This window comes from Oenanthe melanoleuca, chromosome 22 (genome assembly GCF_029582105.1).
Source record: "Oenanthe melanoleuca isolate GR-GAL-2019-014 chromosome 22, OMel1.0, whole genome shotgun sequence".
Classification (NCBI taxonomy): domain Eukaryota; kingdom Metazoa; phylum Chordata; class Aves; order Passeriformes; family Muscicapidae; genus Oenanthe; species Oenanthe melanoleuca.
In genome coordinates, this window is record NC_079355.1 from 3,433,952 (window position 1) to 3,453,739 (window position 19,788).

A 19,788-nucleotide genomic window follows, 5' to 3' on the forward strand; every position below is an offset into this window, starting at 1 on the left:
GCAAAAATCACAAGAATTTACATATATATATATAGTATATAAATATATATATAATATATTACAATAATTATTATATATATAATATTTATTATATTATATATAATAAATATATATTACATATTTATGTTTATAATATAGAATATATAATATATTTTTATGTTATATTTTATATATATTTATATTTTATACATATATATTATTTATATTTATAGATATTTTGTATATTAAAATATATAAAATATAAATATACCTATAAATATATAAAAATATTTAGAAATATATAAATGCATATTAAATATAAATATAAATAAATAGATAAATATAAATATATAAATATAATATATAAATATATATAAATATACATATAATATATTCATAATATATATAAATATATATAAATTAATATATATAAATATATATATATATATGTATAATATATATATATAAATGTAAATATATATTTTTTATTTATATATATATATATATATATATATATATATATATATATATATATTTTTTTTTTTTTTTTTTTTTTTTTTTTTTTTTTTTTTTTTTTTTTTCTTCTCTTTTTCTCTCTATATCCCTGAGGCTGCCGGCGACATTCCCAAACTTCCCGGGAAGCCGGCGGGATGTCCCTGCAGTAGCCGCGTCCCCCACGGCGCGGCAGCAGCAGCGACACCGGGGGGACATCCCGGGATTGTCGCATCCCATCGCATCCCTCCGGGAACCCATCCCACCCCTGGGGGGCGCGGGGGGTGGCACAAGGTGACACTGTCGCCTGCCGTGCCCCGCTGTCCCGCCGCGGCCCCGCCGCTCGCTGCCATCAATCCGCGCTCCCAATCCGTGCCTGTATTTATAGCCCTCGGGCCGCGGCCGCTCTCGGGGTGTCCCGGGGCAGCCCCGGCTCCCGGCCGGGCCGCGCTCGGGCAGCGCTGCGGGCGCAGATTAGGTGGAGGTGGCTGGATTAGCCCCGGGAACCCGCCTGCGAGACGATTACCGAGCGGCCGAGGAGGGCTGGGTGGGGCCAGCGAGGGCCAGGGGCTGCTGTAATCCCCGAAAGCCGCTTAGGCAGCGCGGTTCCTCCAAGGATACGGCTGCCGGGGCGAGCTGGGGGTCAAAGGGGGGGTTCTGAGTTTTTGGGGTGCTCCCAGGTGTGATAAAACAGATTTGGAGCCCCAAGGTGAGCAGGGCTCTCAAAGCTGTCTGCTCACTGGGCCACCTAAATGAATATTGTCCCAGTCCCTCTCCAGCTCTCCTGGAGCCCGTTTAGGCTCTGGAAGGTCTCTGAGCTCTCCCTGGAGCTTCTCTTCTCCAGGTGAGCACCCCCAGCTCTCCCAGCTCCAGTTTTTTGGAGCATCTCCGTGGCCTCTCCGATCTTGTCTGTCCAGAAGATTTTTGTCTTGAGCCTTCCCTTGTTTTTCTGGGCTCACTGTCACACTTTGGGGATTCGGGGGTTGCCAGCTTGGGGAAACTGAGGCACCCCACCAGCGCCTTCCCAGGGGAGCAAAGTGGGAAGGAACGAGGAGTTTCCATGTCCTGCTTCGGACAATCCGCGCGTCCCGACGAAGCGCAGGGAGGGGCCGGGAGGAGGGCGGGGTGGCACAGCCCGTGTCCCGCGGGGCCCGGGGCAGCTCCGGCGGTGGCAGCGCTGATCCCAGCTGTGTCAGCGCACGGGCCAGTGCCAGGCTGCATCAGCACAGCCCTAATCCCCCCCGGCTCGCCTGGCACCGCCCCAGCGCTGCAGTTTAAGCGCCTGACCTGAGCTCGCCCCCTGCCACCGTCCCCTCCGGGGAGGGGGTGCCAGGCTGAGCCCCCCCCGTGCCACCCCAGGGCGGGGTTTGGATCGCTGGGGTGGGGGCACGGTGGGGCTGGGGGGGGGGGGGGGTGTAGGGTTTGGAATAATGAAGTTGCTGCATCGTAATCCCCGCTCAGGTGAGACCCCACCTGCAGCTCGGGGGGGTCCCCAAGATCGGAGAGGCCACGGAGATGCTCAAAAAACTGGAGCTGGGAGAGCTGGGGGTGCTCACCTGGAGAAGGGGAACTCCAGGGAGAGCTCAGAGACCTTCCAGGACCTAAAGGTGGAGAGGGACTGGGACAAGGGAACACGGGAATTCTCCCGGCCTGCATCCTTGGGAGCTGGGTCACCGGGCTGCTCCCTGTCCCAGATGCTGCGGTGCCCCCAGGGGGGTCCCTGCCCGTTCCTGGGGGGCAGCCCGGGGGTGCCACGGACACGGACCGAGGGGTGTCACCCACCTCTGTCTCTCCCCGGGGTCAGGGAAATCGAGTCCCGACCCTGAACACCTCCCCCGGGGCGATGCTGGGTGCTCGGGGTGCCGCCCCCAGAGCCCCCCTGAACCCCCTGAATCCTTCCAGCCCTCTCCCACCGTGCTGCTGTCGGGGCTAGGGGCAGCCTGAGCCCCCCCAAACCCACCCAGGTGACACCAGGTGACATCCTGCACCCCCTGCCCCATTCCCAGCTCGTTTCAGCCCCACTGCAGTGCGATGCTCTTGCCATCCGCGGGCTGCGCTTAGCACCCTCAAAGCGGCTCTTTGGGGGTCCCAGGTGAGGGTGTGACCCCCCTGCTCCCCACGGGGCTCCCCCCACGGCTGTCCCCCGCCTGAGTCAGCTGTTCGGGGCTGGAGCCATGTGAGGCCGCGCACACATGGCTCCCCGCGCGGCACCGCGCTGTATTTTTAGCAGACGGTATCAAAAGCATAATTATGTCTGTTGTTTAAACGCAGCCTCTTTTCTGGCAGCCCCGGGAGCTCTCAGCTGCTTCCCTCCGCAGAGGGCAGGGAGGGCGGGGTGAGGAGCGGCGGGCGGGGGGCTCGGGTGGGCGGGGGATGGGATGGGACCCCCCCTCTCCCTCCTCGGGACCCCCCGTTTCCCTCCCCGGGATCCCCCTTTCCCTCCCAGGTCAGACCTCCCCTCCTCATTCTTGGGGGGCTCCTGCTGCGCCCCCACAAGCGCGGACACGCCGCTGAGCGGCTGGCGAGGATGATGATGATGATGATGAGGAGGAGGAGGATGGCGAGGAAGAGGATGACGGGTGGGAAGCGCGGCGGTGGCGGGAGGGGTCGGGAAAAGGGCGTTCGAGGTGACGGGAGTGTGGGAGGACACAGCTGAAGGAGCGCTGCTGCGTCGCCCCCTCCTCCCCGCAGCCGCCTGTCCCCCCGGGGACCCGTCTGTCCCCAGCCAGCCGCGCTGGCACCGAGAAGGTTCCGGCTCCGCGTCCCCGCCGTGAACCACGGGCTCTGGGCTGAAGATTTTGGGGATCACAATCCCAGCTCCGTGTCCCTGCTGTGACACCACGGGCTGAAGATTTTGGGGGGCACAATCCCAGCTCCGTGTCCCTGCTGTGACACCACGAGCTCTGGGCTGAAGATTTTGGGGATCACAATCCCGGCTCTGTGACCCTACCATGATAGCACGGGCTGAAGATTTTGGGGGGCACAATTCCGGCTCCATGTCCCTGCTGTGACACCAAGGGCTGAAGATTTTGGGGACCACACTCCCAGCTCTGTGTCCCTGCTGTGACACCACGGGCTCTGGGCTGAAGATTTTGGGGATCACAATCCCATCTCCATGTCCCTGCTATAACACCACGGGCTGAAGATTTTGGGGATCACAATCCCAGATCAGTGTCTCTGCTATAACACCACAAGCTGAAGATTTTGGGGAGCACAATCCCAGCTCCGTGTCCCTGCCGTGACACCACAGGCTGAAGATTTTGGGGACCACACTCCCAGCTCTGTGTCCCTGCTGTGACACTACAGGCTCTGGGCTGAAGATTTTGGGGACCACAATCCCATTTCCATGTCCCTGCTGTGACACCACGAGCTGAAGATTTTGGGGATCACAATCCCAGCTCCGTGTCCCTGCTCTGACACCACGAGATCTGGGCTGAAGATTTTGGGGACCACAATCCCATCTCCATGTCCCTGCTATAACAGCACGAGCTGAAGATTTTGGGGATCACAATCCCATCTCCATGTCCCTGCTATAACACCACGGGCTGAAGATTTTGGGGACCACAATCCCAAAACCTCAGGGGAGCCGAGCACCACCTTCAAGGCGTCCTGGGGACCCCTCTCTGAGAGAAATTGAGGCAGAACATTTCCATCCGCCAAGGGAAACTGAGGCAGCGAGCAGGAGCTGCCCATCGCTCCTGTCCCGTGTCCCCCGCACCAGGACCCGTGTCACGGCATCACCCGCCCCGGGACACCCCGGGAGCGCGGTGGGGACCCCGGAGGGGCCCGGGCTGAGCGCAGGAGCCCCCGGCTGCTGCCAGGTAGGTGCTGCCAGCCCTGCCTGTGCCGCACGCAGGTGGCAGCGCGCTGCCCGTGTCCCTGGCTGCCGTCCTAAGCCCTTGGCCCCGGGGTGAGCTTTTAATTACATCAAGGTATTTGAAGCCGGTTCCTGGCTCTGGGTAAACAGGAGTCCCGGGCACGTGGAGAGGGGGGGGTCAGGGGGGTGGCACAGGACGGGCACCGTGCCCCCGCAGCGCGGCTCGGGCAAGGAGGGATGCGGGCACGGCGGCATCCGGCAGCATCCATCACCTCCGGGTCCTCCCGCGTCCCCTCCCCGCGCGGGGCTGGCACAGGGACATGGGGGACAGCAAAGGTGGGTTGGCTGCGACATCCCGCGGTGGCCTGTGGCGGGGACGAGCCGCTTCTTCCTTCTTCTCCTCCTCGCTTCTCCTCCTTCTCCTTCTTCTCCTTCTCCTTCTCCTTCTCCTTCTCCTTCTCCTTCTCCTTCTCCTTCTCCTTCTCCTTCTCCTTCTCCTTCTCCTTCTCCTTCTCCTTCTCCTTCTCCTTCTCCTTCTCCTTCTCCTTCTCCTTCTCCTTCTCCTTCTCCTTCTCCTTCTCCTCCTCCTCCTCCTCCTTCTCCTCGCTCCTTCTCTCTCCGTCCGCCCCGACCTTCACCTTGAGGGCTTGCGGCACCCGGGGAAGGGGCGCTCTGTGCTGCCCGGGGCGCTTTGGGGGTGTCGGGGAGCAGCCCCAGCCCTGGGGGGGCGGCTGGTCTGTGCCCGGCAGCCAGCGATGGGATTAGCGATGCTTACTCACCTCCCCGGGGAAAAGCGGGAGATTAGGGCCGGGAGAAGTGGCCGAGCCCGCGGCGGCGGGGCCGGACGGGGCCGGCCGGGGCTGTCCGGGCTCGGGACCGGCCGCGGGGAGGGTGCCCGGGCCCCGCTGTACCGGCAGCCAGGGCTGGAGGGGAGCGCAGGCTGCCAGAGCAGTTGGGCTGTGGCCCTAATTCCCAGAAAGCTGCTCGTGTGGGAGTGAGTGTCCTCCCGTGCCCTCCGCTCCGCCGCAGCCTCCAGACTCCTGAAGGTTTGACGTGGGTTTTTATTCTTTTTTTTTTTTTTTTTTTTTTTTCTTTTCTTTTTCATTTCTTTTTTTTTTTTTTTTTTTTTTTTTTTAATTTAAGCGTCGGGTGCAGAGTAACAAACAAATCGCTCCCGGCGCTGGGCACGGGGTGGGGGGTGGGATCGGGGTTTCTTCCTCTGCCTGCGCCCTCAGCTTCCTCACCTGCGCAGGTAGGTGCGTGCCGGGCTCGGTGCCGGGCTGGGAGGAGGAGGAAGGAGGAGGAGGAGGAGGAAGAGGAAGGGCTGAGGTTCTGTGTAGCACTCCGGGCTAGCCGGAGCTGGGATCCATTTTGCATGAGGAAAAAGCTGGAATTTGGGTTCTTCCTCCTTGTGGGTCTGGGGGCGCAGAGCTCGCTGCTGGCAGGGCTGGGGGTGCCCAGGTCCGGGCAGGTGCTGTGGGCGCTGGGCAGGATCTGGGACATCGGCAGAGACATTCTGGGATGCCAGGACCCTCATCCATCCCCTCCCCCAGTGCTGGATCGCTCTGGGAATCCCCTGCCCCGCACGAGTCCCCCGTGATCCCCGGGGACACCGCGGGGACAGTGTCCTCTGTTCCCCGCATGCTCGGAGCGGGGCAGGGATGCCAAATGTTCAAATTCGGGGCTTTCCGGCCTCCCGTGGTGACGTTCTGGCCGGCACTTGGCTCCTGGGTGTAGCCGTCCCTCTGATTTGGGTTGAAAACAAGGATTTCGGAGCTCTGTGCCAAGACACGGAGGCAGAACCGCCCTCGGGGGAGATGGCAGAACTCAAACCCAGCCTGGATCCCCCCAGTTCACCCCGGGGATCCTCTGCGAGTCGTGCTGGGACAGGCAGGGAGTGGAGGGACCCCAGACAGATTTTGGAGTTGTGGATCCTGTTCCTGGGGTGGCGGGACAGTGGCTGAGCCGACAGAGCGTTCCCACAGCGTGGCTACCCCGTGGGGATTTCACTAGCCCTGGGAAGGCTTCACTGGCACTGCGAGGGCAGCGCGGCGTGGGGAGGGGACAGCGCCCAGCGATGCTGCCCCAGTGCATGGTGGGAAATTCCCTGTTGTCCCTCCATCACCCCCCTGCTCCTCTTGCCCCAACCGCGGCTGCCACGGACCCTCCTTGGCGCTTCCAGCCTGGCGCGTCCATCCCTGCGCCCACCTGTCCCCTCCCTCGCGACATCCCCGACATCCCCGGGCACCCCCAAAACCGCCCGTGCACCTCCCTGGGGTCCCTCCCTGCTGCCGGCCCCGTCCCAGCCCTTCCGGATCCATCATTCCTGATGGAATTCCTTTGGAACGGAGGGAGGGAGAGGGAAGAGTTTTGTCTTTCAGCACCTTCTCATCGCAGGCAGGCGCGGGCTCTCCCTCGCCCCGAGCCCTGTCTGGGTCCCCTCCCTGTTCCCTGGCACCCACTGGGTGCAGCCAGCAGCACCCGGCCCCCCAAATCCTCCCCTCCTGGGCGAGCAGGGCTCGGGGAAGGGGGGTCCCGCTGTGCCTTGACCATGCTGGGACCACCGAGTGACCCCGAGGCGTGGCCAGAAAGGGTTAAACCCGCGAGGAGGCTGCGGAGCTGGAGCAGCCCGTGCTCGGCTCCTCGCGGCTGCTGCTGCTGCTGCTGCGCTCCCGAGAGCCCCGGCCCGGCCTCACCCCTCCTCCCGTGCCCCCAGCCGTGCCGAGCCGTGCCATGCCGTGCGTGGGGGTTTGTGTAAGGCGGGCACGTCCCGGGACACACTCGGGTTACATAAACCCGCATCGGCACCGGCTCCCCCCGAGCCCAGGAATGGGGGCGCACCTGGGGCACCCCCCCCCGATCTGCTCCTCGCCCCCCAGGGAGGGTCCGCAGGGTGCTGGTGGGTTTGGGGTTGGGGTGTTGTTGGTGCTGGGGGTCCTGAGGTTTGGGGACAGTGTGGGGGGCGCACAGAAGGTGCTGGGTTTTGCCTGGTGGGCTGCAGGGCGTGGCTGGGGTGGGTGTGGTCCTGGTGGGCACAGCTGGGATCTGTGTGACTCTGGGATCTGTGTGATCCTGGTGGGCAGAGCTGGGATCTGTGTGATCCTGGGGTCTGTGTGATCCTGGGATCTGTGTGATCCTGGTGGCCATGGATGGGATCTGTGTGACTCTGGGATCTGTGTGATCCTGGTGGGCACAGCTGGGGTCTGTGTGATCCTGGTGGCCATGGATGGGATCTGTGTGACTCTGGGATCTGTGTGACCCTGGGGTCTGTGTGATCCTGGTGGCCATGGACGGGATCTGTGTGATCCTGGGGTCTGTGTGACCCTGGTGGCCATGGACGGGATCTGTGTGATCCTGGGGTCTGTGTGACCCTGGTGGGCTGCAGGGCAGGGACAAATGGCCCCAAGCATTCCCCCCTCATCCCTGATCAGGGTGGCACCACCAGGACTCTGTCACAGCATCCCCGTGCCCCACAAATCCCCTCTGCACGCCTTGGAGCTCATCCTGCTCTTCCCACCTGGCTGCAGGGAGGGAGAGGAGCTCTGCCTTCACCCCAGGCAGCTGCAGGAGGGCTGGTCTCAGCTCTGGACCAGATCCATCATTTTTGGCCAAAGCCGAAGGAGTTTGGGGTCCTGGGGACTCCCATCCCTTAGCATGGCCACACGCTGGACCTGCTCCCCAGCACCAGGACAGGGACTTTTGGCCCATCCCGGTGTTTCTCCCGTTCCAGTTTCACCCGGAGCGGGCGGCTGGAGCCTTTCACCGGTGACGGGGCCGCCTTGGCGAACAAAGGGCGCTTTCTTCACCCGCACGGGGCAGAGCACACCTGCCCGCCTTGGCACCGCCGCCGGTGCCCCCGGGGCTGGGCGGCAGCGCCGGCACCGCGCCGATTCCCGGTTCCCGGGCGTCAGCAGCGCCAGCATCCCTCCCGCCCGCCCCAGTCGCTGCCGGAGCCGGCGGAGGCTGCACGCTGGTGGGGAGCAGAGCCGCTGCCGCCGCTTTGTCAGCGCCCCAGGATGCTCAGGGCTGCCTAAACCCGGGGGAAGGTCCCGCTCGCGCTGCCGCGTCTCCCTGGGTACCCCCGCTCCCGAATCCCAGCCCGCCGGGACCCCCAGCTCGTAGGACGATAGGCAGGAGGAGCACGGAGCCTCCCAAGCCAATGGATCAAAAACTGCAGCTCCGGCACGCGGAGAAGAACATCCCCAGGGCCGCGCGGGCGGCTTTCTGCCTCCTCCAGATCCCGGAGCCGGACCCCTTCAGCCTGTGGGTTTAGGTGCTCCCGCCCGCCCGGCTGCGCCCCTCCCGGAGCCGGTGTCACCGGCGGAGACCCCCGCTCGTCCTCGGCACTGGGGTCCCTGATGGACCCTCCAGGTAGCTGTGGGGCGGTGGGGGATGCAGCAGGACCGGCTGGGATGAAGGACAGGGGACAATGTCGCCCTGGGGGCACCGCGGGGATGGCAGATTGGGAAGCAGGGGAGCTGAGCTGGGAGAATTTCCTGAGATGGGGCTGGATGGGAGAGCCTGGCTGTGTCCTGCTGGCTGTCCCCAGGGTGTCCCTGGGTACCCCGGGATGCTTCCCGAGCAGCGTGGGAATGGCTGGGATGGATGCGATCCTGGGAATGGGGACTTTGCTCTCTCTGGGAAGAGGATGTGACGGGAACAGCGGCTCTGGGGACACACGCTCCTGTCCCCACCCTGCTCCTGTCCCCATCCCGGCCCTCGGGGCGGCTCTGTCCCACCCCTCAGCAGGGCCGGGAGCTGTGTGACCTCGGCTCGGTCCCCCTCGGCTGCTCCGGGTTGGGGACACGGGGAAGGGGCGCGACCGCCGGCGCTGCGAGGTCTGCGTGTGGCCCGGGTCCCGGAGGAGGGTTAATCCTACAAATCCCTCCAGGCATTTCTCTCAGGAGGGGCCCCTGGGAGCGAGGAGCTCCCCCCTTCGCTGGAAGCCTTCCTGGGAAGAGCAGCCCAGCCCTGGCCGGAGGCAAATACCTGCGCGGGGCACGGCCTCCCCACGCTGGGTGCCAGCGGCCGGGCGCGGGGCCAGCCTGGGTGCGGAGGGACTGGTGGGCGCGAGGTGCCGCCAGCCCCGCCGGGATGGGCGCAGGAGGGACGGGATGGGACGGGGACTCACGCCCCGGACACGTGCTCGCCCGGATCGCGCATCCCGGCGGATGCCGCGGGGCACGGGAGTCGGGGATCCCCCCTCCCGCCCATAAACACGGCAGGATGGAGCTGGGGGGGTTAAGGGCAGCCCCCCCAAGCGTGCCTCAGTTTCCCCGCAGCAGGGGTGGGTGCTGTTCCCCGCTGATGTCCCTCTCCCTGCCCGCAGGGTCCCGCCTGCCCGGGACGGCGCTGAGCACCACATGAGCGTGGCAGCAGCATGGCCAGCGACGCGAGGATGGGGGAGACGCCGGCGCGGTGGAGAAGAGCGGCGGAGGCAGCGCAGGACTCCCGGGGGATGGAGAGCCCCGGGGTGGTTTTATCCCGGAGCGCCGCTGCCGAGCTGGGACTCGCGGGCTACCCAGAGCCCGGCAAACTGAGCTACGGGATGGAGAAAGGATGTCCCTGGAGGGGCTCCGAGGGATGTCTGGGACCTGTCCGGGAGCTCGCCGCTGGCCGCTTGGGCTGCCCCTACCCCGCGGCCCTGTGCCGCCCCAAGGACGGAGCCGAGCTCCCCCCGCTGCTGCACCCCCGCAACGGGCAGCCCAAAGCGGGCTGGGGGGAGCCCTGCAAGGATCGCCCGGGGCCACCGCGCTGGGCCGAGGCCGTGCTGGCCCCGCTGGCCCTTTACAGCCACGCGTACCAGCGGTACCCGCTGCCCGTGCCGGGGCTGGACCCGCCGCACCCCGGCGCGGCCGGCAAGCCCCGCAGCGCGGCGGGGGACGCGGCCGGAGACCCCCCGGCCTTCCGCCACTGCCCCTTCCTGGTGGAGGCCAAGCACAGCCCCTTCCTCCTGTCCTCGCTGCTGCCCGCGGGACCCCCGGCCGAGCCCCCGTTCGGCGCGGAGGGGCCGGGCCCGGTGGGTGACGGGCGATTCGCCGGCCTGGACTGGCGGCTGGGCTCCTACTCGCCCGCCTGGGCACAGCCCCTCTACCTGGGGGTCCCGCCGAGGTGCAAAGCGGCTCTGACCCCCTTCGACGACTGCTGCAGCTCAGGGAACAAGGTAGGACAGCTCGGAGCGAGGATGCTCGGGGGTCCCGGCGCTCCCGGAGGTGACAGCGGCTCCTGCCTCGCCTGAGCCCGGCTGGGAGCGGCGGGTTGCGGCAGGCTGTGCTGGCACCCCCGGGGGGGAACAGCCCTCTGCTCCCCCCTACAGCTCGGCACGGGGGGTCCCAGCGCCCCAAGGCCCCGCCGGGGTGATGCTGCCGTGTCCCCGCGGGTGACGCCACCCCCGGGCTGAGTCACGGCGGGACGGGGGCGGGGGGAGGCAGCGCTGCCAGCCCTGGGCGCGCCCCGCGCTGCTGCGGCTCCCCATTCCTTTCCCACGCTGGCAAGAGGGGGACACGGGCACCCCAGAAGGCAGCAGCGAGCGGCTGCCCAGCCTGGCGGGGGTGTGGGGAAACTGAGGCAGGGGAACGGAATGTTCCCCGTCACCCCCTGGGCAGGGATGCGGGTGACAGAACCGCCACAGGGGCGCACACCTGGGGTGACACCGGCCCCTCTGCTCCCTTCCAGGAGTTTTACGCCAAGAAAGAACCCGGGTTCCACCCCTCCGGCAAGAACCACGCGGCGCCGCAGCTGCTGGGCAAGAGCCAAGCAGGGCAGGACAGAGACGGGGAGGGGGAGCCGGCGGTGCCGGAGCTGCCGGGAGCCCCGTGGAGGGATGGCCGGGCGGGGGGCAGCTCGGCGCCGCCCGCTCCCCATCCCCGCACGCCTCCCCCCGGCGCCAGCCGCCCCCTCTTCCTCCTGCAGCCCGCCTCGGGGGGCTGCGGGGGGCCCTGGGTGGGCGCACGACCCCACGGTGCGGATTTTTCCATGGACACGGGGCCGGGCCGGCCCTCGGAGCCCAAAGATGAGCGCCTGGGCTACCAGAGCGCCCAGCCCGGCTCGCCCCCGGGGTGCGGGGAGCCCAATCCCTCTCCCCTGCTGGGTGACGGGCACTACCCAGCGGCTCTGGCCAAACCCGAGCCCCCCCCGGGCTGTCTGTGCCCCACCCCGGGCTGCGATGGGTGCTCGGGGGTGCCCAACCCCTTCGAGCCCACCCTGGGCATGGCCGGGGGGCGTTTTCCGTGCCCCCCCAGCAACCACACCAAGCTGAAGAAGACGTGGCTGACGCGGCACTCGGAGCAGTCGCTGCCTCGCTCCAAAGCTCCGCGGCGGGATGGGGGTCCCGAGCCCCCCGGGGAGGGCAAGCGCTCGGCCAAACGCCCCCACGGCGCCGCCGATGGTCCCCGAGCCGCGGGCGAGGGAGCCGGGGCGGCCAAGAGGGGCACCAAGGGCAGCGTGTGCCCGGGCGGAGGCGCGGAAAACACGCGGGACCCCGAGGAGAGGAGGATGGAGCTGGGAGCCGGAGGTGAGGATGCACAGGATGCGCAGCGGGGCCGGGGAGGGGGCGGGGGCAGCGCCCGATCCCGAGGGAATTTTGGATCCCGGTTGCCGGCGCCCACAACACGAGCTGGGAACACGCGTGGGCAGCGGAACCTGCTGCGCTGGGGTTTTTCCCGGCGTGACTGGGTCTGGCGGTGATGGAAATGTCCGTTTGGGGCAGCGCGGCACCCTCGGGTGGGATTCCCGGGGCTTGGAAGCGCAGTGGCTGGGCCAGTGACTCCTCGGGGAGGTGTTGGCATCCCAGCGCTACTTTGTGGCCCAGTTTCCAGTGCCAGTCCCAGGATCCCACAATCCCGGAATGGTTTGGGTTGGGAGGGATTTAAAACCCACCCAGTCCCAACCTGCTGCCATGGGAAGGGACAAATTCCAGCCCCCCAGGTCGCTCCAAGCCCAGTCCAACCTGGCCTCGGGCACTTCCAGTCCCTCCCAGCTGGGCTCCACAGTGTCCCCAAGCATTTCCCGTGTCCCCAGAGCCGCCGAGCCGTGCGGGGCAGCCGTGGTGCCTGCAGAGCCTGCCCTGCACGGCGCTGCCCCCCGGCATCCCCCGCTGCTGTGCCTGCGCCCCCCGCGCCGGGGGGGACCCCGAGGGCGAGGAGGATGAGGAGGAGCCCCCCGAGAGCACCTGCAGGCTGCTGCACTTCCGCAGGTGAGCCCGGGGGGAGCTCGCCGTGAAAAATATCGCTTTTTGTCACCTCACTTTGGAATGTCGCCTTCTGTCACCCATTGCAGTGTCCCCTTCCTGTCACCCCACTCCTGAGCGTCTCCTCTTTAGAGCATCCCCTTCCTCCACCCCACTTCGGAGCATCCCCTCCTGTCACCCCTCTTTGGGACATTCTCTGTCACCCCACTTCAGGACACCCTCTTCCATCACCCTGTTTTGGAGCATCCTCTTCTCTCACCCCTCTTTGGGACATCCTTTCACCCCACTCCAGAGCACGCTCTCCCATCACTCTATTCTATTATTCTATTCTATTATTCTATTATGGAGAATCATCTCCTCTCGCCTCGTTTTAGAGCACCTCCTCCCCTCACCCCACTTTTTTGATCCTTTCCTTGTCCTGCCTCTCCCCCCGCCCCAATTTTCCACCTGTCTCGTCGCCCCATTCTGAGCCCCCTCTCCCGTCCCCTCAGCTCTGTCCCCTCTCCCCACAGGTTCGCCCGGGGGGACAACGGGGAGCTGAGCGTGGATGGTCTCTGCACGCTGGGGGAGGCTGAGGGGGAGCTGCTGGGAGCGGCCGGCCCCGAATCGGGGGGCAGGAACGTGGGGAGCAGGAACGTGGGGAGCAGGAACGTGGGGAGCAGCCTCTGCCTGGCCAAGTACCTGCTGGGGGTCCTGGGGGACCCTTTCTGCGCCGCCGTCCGCAGGGACAGGGACTCGTGGCCGGCAGCACCCGAGGGTAAGCGGGGAGCAGGGTGGGGTGGCACTGGGGACACTGGGGACACTGGGGACACTGGGGACACGGGGAGGCTGAGGCTGTGTTTCCCGCAGGGGTGACAGGCTGGAGGCGGGGGGAAGGAGCCCCCCAGCTCTGTGACTCCTGCCAGCGTGGCTTCTTCAACTCCCACTGGAGCTGCGCCAGATGTGGCTTCCAGCTGTGCCCCGACTGCCACCGCAGCAGGCGGGAGGAGAGCGGCCCCGGTATGGGGACAGGGAGGGGTGGGAAAAGGGGGTGTCAGCTTTGGGGGGGCTCAGTGGGGACAAACGGAGCCCCTCTCTGTCGCAGAGGGTCCGGCGCTGCCACCCGAGTGCACCCCCGGGCGGGACCACCCCGTGACATCCCTGGTGCCCACGCAGTTCGTCCCCAGCTGTGGTGAGTGTGTCCCCCCAGCCCCAAAACCCCTTTAGGGGACCGCTGGGGGGTTGTGACCCTCGTCCCCGTCTGTCCCCGTCTGTCCCCGTCTGTCCCCAGTCCTCACCCGGCTCTGGAAGCTCCTGCACGAGGTCAGGGTCAAGTTTGGCATCGAGTCGCGCTGTCCCTGCGGGGAGGGGACGGCGGAGCAGAGCCTGGCGGAGTCCCCGGGCAGGCAGGTACGGAGGGGGAAGGCTGTGGATGCTGGGGGAAAAAAAGGGGGTGCAGGTGCACCCCAACCCTGCACAGGGCGTGGGATGTGGGTCCCGCCTGGATCCCCACCTGCTCCGGGGCGTTGCAGGAGCCGCCGGGGGCCGCGGTGCCCACCCTGCCACCCCGCAGCCATCGCCCAGCCGAGCCCACCCGGCCCATCAAGGAAGGTAGGGCCGGCTGCGACCCCCCCGCCGCGGGGGGTCAGGGACGCTGCACCCCATTCCCATTTTGGGGTGCTGGGTAGAGGAGGGGGGTGACACGCGGGGGACGGCGCGGGCAGCCCTGACCGCGTTCTCCCCTGGAGCAGAGAGAGCCGAGGAGGGGCCGCCGTCCCCGGGGCAGCCCCCGGCGCGGGGGGCGCCGGTGCAGACCACCACCCTGTGCGAGCTGCTGGCCTCCACCGCCGTGAAGCTGTGCCTGGGCCAGGACGGGGTGCGCATGGCCTTCGCCCCCGTGGCGCCGGCGCTGCCCAGCGTGAGTCCCGCGGCCGTGGGGACACCCCACGCTGCATCTGGGGTTGTTCGGGGTGACAGCAGTAAACGAGCAAGAAAGGGGTTTAGAGAGATGTTTTATTTTAGCCACGCGTGTGCATCGCCCAAGGGGGTTTAGAGAGGTGTTTTATTTCAGACACGCGTGTGCATCGCCCAAGGGGGTTTAGAGAGGTGTTTTATTTCAGACACGCGTGGGTATCATCCAGAGCTCAGAGAACAAAGGTGAAGGGGCTCGCGAGGGTCCAGGTTTAAGTACATGGGATGAGCAGGCGGGGAGAGCATCAGGGGGGACATGGGGGTGGCACAAGGGTGGGCTGGGGCAAAGGGCCAGCAGGGAGTCAGGGTGGGAGTGACCAGAGGCTGAGGGACAGCGAGAGGGGCTGACCAGGGAGCAGAACGGGAGAGTCAGGACACGGCAGTGAGAGAGGCCCCTCATTTCCCTAACTGGGAACACATTTCTGGGTGTCCGCCCCCTCCCCTGCTGCCCACCCCGCTTTTGGGGGTGTCCCAGTTGCATCCCCCCCATCCCCTCCAGGATAATCGCCTGACCAGCATCCTGGACAGCATCATCGCCCACGTGGTGGAGAGGAAGATCCAGGAGAGGCAGGCGGGGGGCGAGCTGAGCCCCCCCGGCTGCCAGGACCCCCCCGCATCCCACTGCGTGCTGGCCCCCAGCGGGCTGCTCTGGCTGCACGACCCCGGCCACGCCAGCAACTACAAACTGTTCCAGGAGCACTGGCGGCAGGGCCAGGTGAGCCCCCATCCCCGGAGCCCCCCAGGAGCCCCCCAGCCGCCCCCGGCCCCGCTGAGCCCGGCTGCCCCGGCAGCCTGTGCTGGTTTCAGGGCTGCACAAGAGGCTGGAGGCGCGGCTGTGGGCGCCCGAATCCTTCCAGCCCTCGGGGGAGGAGGAGGAAGAGGAGGAGGTGGAGGCGGTGAACCTGCGGGCGCCGCGCAGCCGGGTCCGGATGAGCAGCCGCGAGTTTTGGGATGGCTTTGCCGCCAGCACAGGTGAGGGGACGAGGAGTCTGTGGGGTGCCCGGTGTGATTTTGGGGTGAGGCGTGAGGGGAGCCGGGCTGTGCACCCCTGATGTGACACCGGGCTGGCTCCCGCAGCACCCCCGGAGCAGGAACGGGGCAGCGGGGACCTGCTGAAGCTGGAGAGTGGCTTTGGGGACACGGAGCTGAGCCGGTGGGTGACAGCACAGGGGGTGGCATCACCCCCGTGTCCCCTCCCCACGCCAGGGCTGGGCCAGCGGGGCTCAGCGGGGTTGGGGGGATTCTGAGTGTCACCGCTGTGCCACAGGGCCACCAACCTGCGGGCCAGCCTGCCCCTGCCCGAGTACTGCGGGGCCAGCGGCCGCCTCAACCTGGCCACCTACCTGCGGGGCCAGCGGGGCCGGCGCTGGCTGCGCCCGCGCGTCTGCGCGGCCTACGGTGAGTGCGGAACCGGGGATCGGGGGGGCACCCGGGCTTCGGGGGGCATCTGGGTTTTGGGGGCATCTGGGTTCTGGGGGCTATCTGGGCTTTGGGGATACCCGGAATTTGGGGGGCACACATGTTTTGTAGGGCACCCGGGCTTTTTGGGGCACCCGGGCTTTGGGGATACCCGGAATTTGGGGGGCACACAGGTTTTGTAGGGCACCCGGGCTTTTTGGGGCACCCGGGCTTTGGGGGGCACCCGGGCTTTGGGGGGCACCCGGGCTTTAGGGGGTATCCGGGCTTTGGGGGGACACCCGGGCTTTGGGGGGTATCCGGGCTTTGGGGGGCACCTGGGGGGTACTGGGGCTTTTCGGGACACCCGGGCTTTTTGGGGATACCCGGAATTTGGGGGGCACCCGGGTTTTGTAGGCTTTGGGGGGTATCCTGGCTTTGGGGGGCACCCGGGCTTTAGGGGGACACCCGGGCTTTTGGGTGTACCCGGGTTTTTTGGGGCACCCGGGCTTTGGGGGGCACGCGGGCTCTGGGGGGCACCCGGGCTTTGAGGGTACTGGGGCTTTTTGGGGCACCCAGGCTCTTTGGGGTACCCGGGCTCTGGGGGGGCACCCGGGATTTTTGGGGCACCCCCCACCCACTCTGACGCCTATCACTCACCCCGCCCACCCCCCCCAATCCCGTTCCCAGCTGTGCCTCCGCAGGAGCGGAACTTTGGGACCAAAAACCTGACGGTGGAAGCGGCCGATTCCATCAACATCCTGACCCACGCAGCGCCAGCCCCGCGGGGTACGGGGGGCACAGGGGGGGTCCCCCCATCCTCGCCCCCTGCCCAGGATCCCCCTGACCCCTCTGTGCCCGCAGAGCTGCTCCTGCCGGGGGACATGGACGAGCTGGACGCGGCGCTGCGGGAGCGGCTCGGGGACGGCGAGCAGCCCGGGGCTCTGTGGCACATTTTCCGAGCCGAGGACGCCGGGAGGATCCGGGATTTCCTGCGGAAGGTGGGTGGGTGTCACCACCCCCGGCCCCGCTCCAGCCCCCGGCTGCGCTCACCTGCCACCATCCGCTGAACCCAGCGGGAGTCGCGATGGTCAGTTTGACCCCAGGGTGCAAAGGACAAAAGCGAGAGAGTCAGGTTTTGTTAAGCAGAAAGCAGGAATGCAGTTTATTGAGTGAAAACAATTCAGTTTTGCAATAGAAGAAAGAGAGAGAGAGAGAGAGAGAGAGAGAAAGGGGTAAAGGAAAAAAAAGGGAGAGAGAGGAAGGATGGGATATCGCTACCAACAGCATCGTCGTGATCGTCCCACAATGGACGCGTCTTCAATCCTTTGGGGAGACAGAGATCCCAGAGTCTCTTTGGGAAAGTCACTTTTTATTGTCCTTTTCCAAAGCCAGTGGCCTCTGGCCTAAAGCTGGGGAGATTTATGGACTGGTGTGTGTGGAGATCATTGCTGCAGGTAACAGGTGCTGGAACAGGCGCAGCCACAGACAGTGCTGGGCAAACACCCACCTCTGCCAGGCCAGAACTCAGGTCCAGGGTCTCAGTCTCTGATGATGGCCGTGAGGCAGAGCAGATAAATTCAGACCGATTCTTACACCCCGCAGGAATCCCCGGAGCCGGGGCAGGACGGGGCGGGCCCGGCGGAGCCCCCCGGGCGATACCTGGACCCCGCGCTGCGGCGGCGGCTGCGGGACGAGTGCGGGGTGAGCGGCTGGAGCCTCCTGCAGCTCCCGGGGGACGCCGTGCTGCTCCCCGCCGGGGCTCCCCACCAGGTAGGCGGCCCTGAACCCCCCGTCCTGTCGCCATCCGCTTAACCCCAGCGGGAGTCGCGACCCCAGGGTGCAAAAGATAAAAGCGAGAGAGGCGGGTGTTATTCAGCAGAAAGCAGCAATGCAGTTTATTGAGTGGAAACAATTCAGTTTTGCGAGAGAGAGAGAGAGAGAGAGAGAGAGGAAGGATGGGATATCGCTACCAACAGCATCGTCGTGATCGTCCCACAATGGACGCGTCTTCAATCCTTTGGGGAGACAGAGATCTCAGAGTCTCTTTAGGAAAGTCACTTTTTATTGTCCTTTTCCAAAGTGAGTGGCCTCTGGCCTAAAGCTGGGGAGATTTATGGACTGGTGTGTGTGGAGATCATTGCTGCAGGTAACAGGTGATGGAACAGGCGCTGAGAGCAGCACCCTGAGAGCAGCACCAGGCACAGCCACAGACAGAGCTGGGCAGGAATCCACCTGGGCCAGGCCAGAACTCAGGTGCAGGGTCTCAGTCTCTGGTGATGGTTGTGAGGCAGAGCAGAGACACTTCAGACCGACCCTTCCACCCCCCCGAGAGGCTGTGCTGGTCCTCAGGGGAACTGAGGCTCGGCACACCCCGGGCAGGTGCGGAGCCTCAGCGGCACCATCAGCGTGGAGCAGCGATTCCTGTCCCCGGAGAGCGCCGCCCGCCTCGGCGCCGCCCCCGCCGGGCCCCCGCGGCAGCTCCGCGCCCAGGTGGGTGTTCTGGGGGAGATTTGGGGGTGCCAGGCTGCGGTGAGAGGTGCTGAGATCTCTCTTTGTGCCCTCGTAGCTGGATGGGATGGTCCTCGCCGCCGTGCGGGAGGCTCTGGGGGTCCTGCGGGGCTGCAAGTGAGGTCACGGCGCCGCGGGAGGACACCGGGAGCCTCGGTCATGGTCACGGGCACGGTCACAGCCTCGCGGGGAGCCGAGACCGGGCGCCTTTTGCCCGGTGCTTGGCTCCGGGAACTCCCGGGGGTGCTCGGGGCAGGAGGAATAAAGTGTCCAGCACCACCAGCACCCACCTCGGTGTCTCCTTTTATCGCCCCTCCATCCCATCGGGGTCAGGGATGGTCTCCCCTCATCCCTCTCCATCCCATCATGATCAGGAATGGTCTCCTTTCATCCCTCTCCATCCCATCATGGTCAGGGGTGCTTTCCCTTCACCCCCTTTTCATCCCATCATGGTCAGGGGTGTTCCAGTGGCACCACCAGCACCCACCTCAGTGTCTCCCTTCAACACAGTGAGGCCCAGGATGGTCTCCCTTCATTCTTCTTCATCCCATCATGATCAGGGATGGTCTCCCCTCATCCCCTCTCCATCCCATTGGGTTCAGGGATGGTCTCCCCTCATCCCTCTCCATCCCATCGGGGTCAGGAATTGTCTCCCTTCATCCCTCTCAATCCCATCATGATCAGGGGTGCTCTCCCTCCATCCCATCGGGGTGAGGCATGGTCTCCCCTCATCCCTCTCCATCCCATTGGGGTCAGGGATGGTCTCCCCTCATCCCCCTCCATCCCATTGGGGTCAGGGATGGTCTCCCCTCATCCCTCTCCATCCCATCGGGGTCAGGGGTTGTCTCCCCTCATCCTCCTCCATCCCATCATGATCAGGGATGGTCTCACCTCATCCCCCTCCATCCCATCGGGGTCAGGAATGGTCTCCTTTCATCCCTCTCCATCCCATCATGATCAGGAATGGTCTCCCCTCATCCTCCTCCATCCCATCGGGGTCAGGAGTGGTCTCCCCTCATCCCCCTCCATCGCATTGGGGTCAGGGATGGTCTCCCTCCATCCCCCTCCATCCCATCGGGATCAGGGATGGTCTCCCTCCATCTCCCTCCATCGCATTGGGGTCAAGGATGGTCTCCCTTCATCCCCCCTCCATCCCATCATGATCAGGGATGGTCTCCCTTCTCCCCTCTCAATCCCATCATGATCAGGAGTGCTCTCCCCTCATCCCTCTCCATCCCATCGGGGTCAGGAATGGTCTCCCCTCATCCTCCTCCATCCCATTGGGGTCAGGAGTGGTCTCCCCTCATCCCTCTCCATCCCATCGGGATCAGGGATGGTCTCCCTCCATCCCCCTCCATCCCATGATGATCAGGGATGGTCTCCCCTCATCCCTCTCCATCCCATCATGATCAGGAATGGTCTCCCCTCATCCCCCTCCATCCCATCAGGGTCAGGG

The 19,788-nt window shown here is 64.7% G+C and overlaps 1 protein-coding gene across 1 annotated transcript; it reads left to right on the top strand.

The window, feature by feature from the left end:
* Positions 1-9,686: 9,686 nt before the first annotated feature.
* On the top strand, positions 9,687-18,548 carry HR (HR lysine demethylase and nuclear receptor corepressor). The gene is made up of 18 exons (XM_056508611.1): positions 9,687-10,451; positions 10,964-11,801; positions 12,308-12,482; positions 12,989-13,233; positions 13,326-13,475; positions 13,561-13,647; positions 13,747-13,865; positions 13,988-14,066; positions 14,207-14,373; positions 14,926-15,141; positions 15,218-15,398; positions 15,504-15,579; positions 15,694-15,824; positions 16,512-16,610; positions 16,686-16,822; positions 17,427-17,594; positions 18,204-18,314; positions 18,391-18,548. Exons 1-18 carry the CDS (start codon positions 9,687-9,689, stop codon positions 18,451-18,453), a joined length of 3,807 nt encoding a protein of 1,268 aa, XP_056364586.1. The 3' UTR covers positions 18,454-18,548.
* Positions 18,549-19,788: the final 1,240 nt, after the last annotated feature.

Coding starts and splice junctions, on each gene's coding strand:
- HR (XM_056508611.1), top strand. CDS start 9,687: ATGGGGGAGACGCCGGCGCGGTGGAGAAGAGCGGCGGAGGCAGCGCAG. Junction 15,399..15,503: donor TGGCTTTGCCGCCAGCACAG/GTGAGGGGACGA, acceptor TGGCTCCCGCAG/CACCCCCGGAGCAGGAACGG. Junction 15,825..16,511: donor GCGCGTCTGCGCGGCCTACG/GTGAGTGCGGAA, acceptor TCCCGTTCCCAG/CTGTGCCTCCGCAGGAGCGG.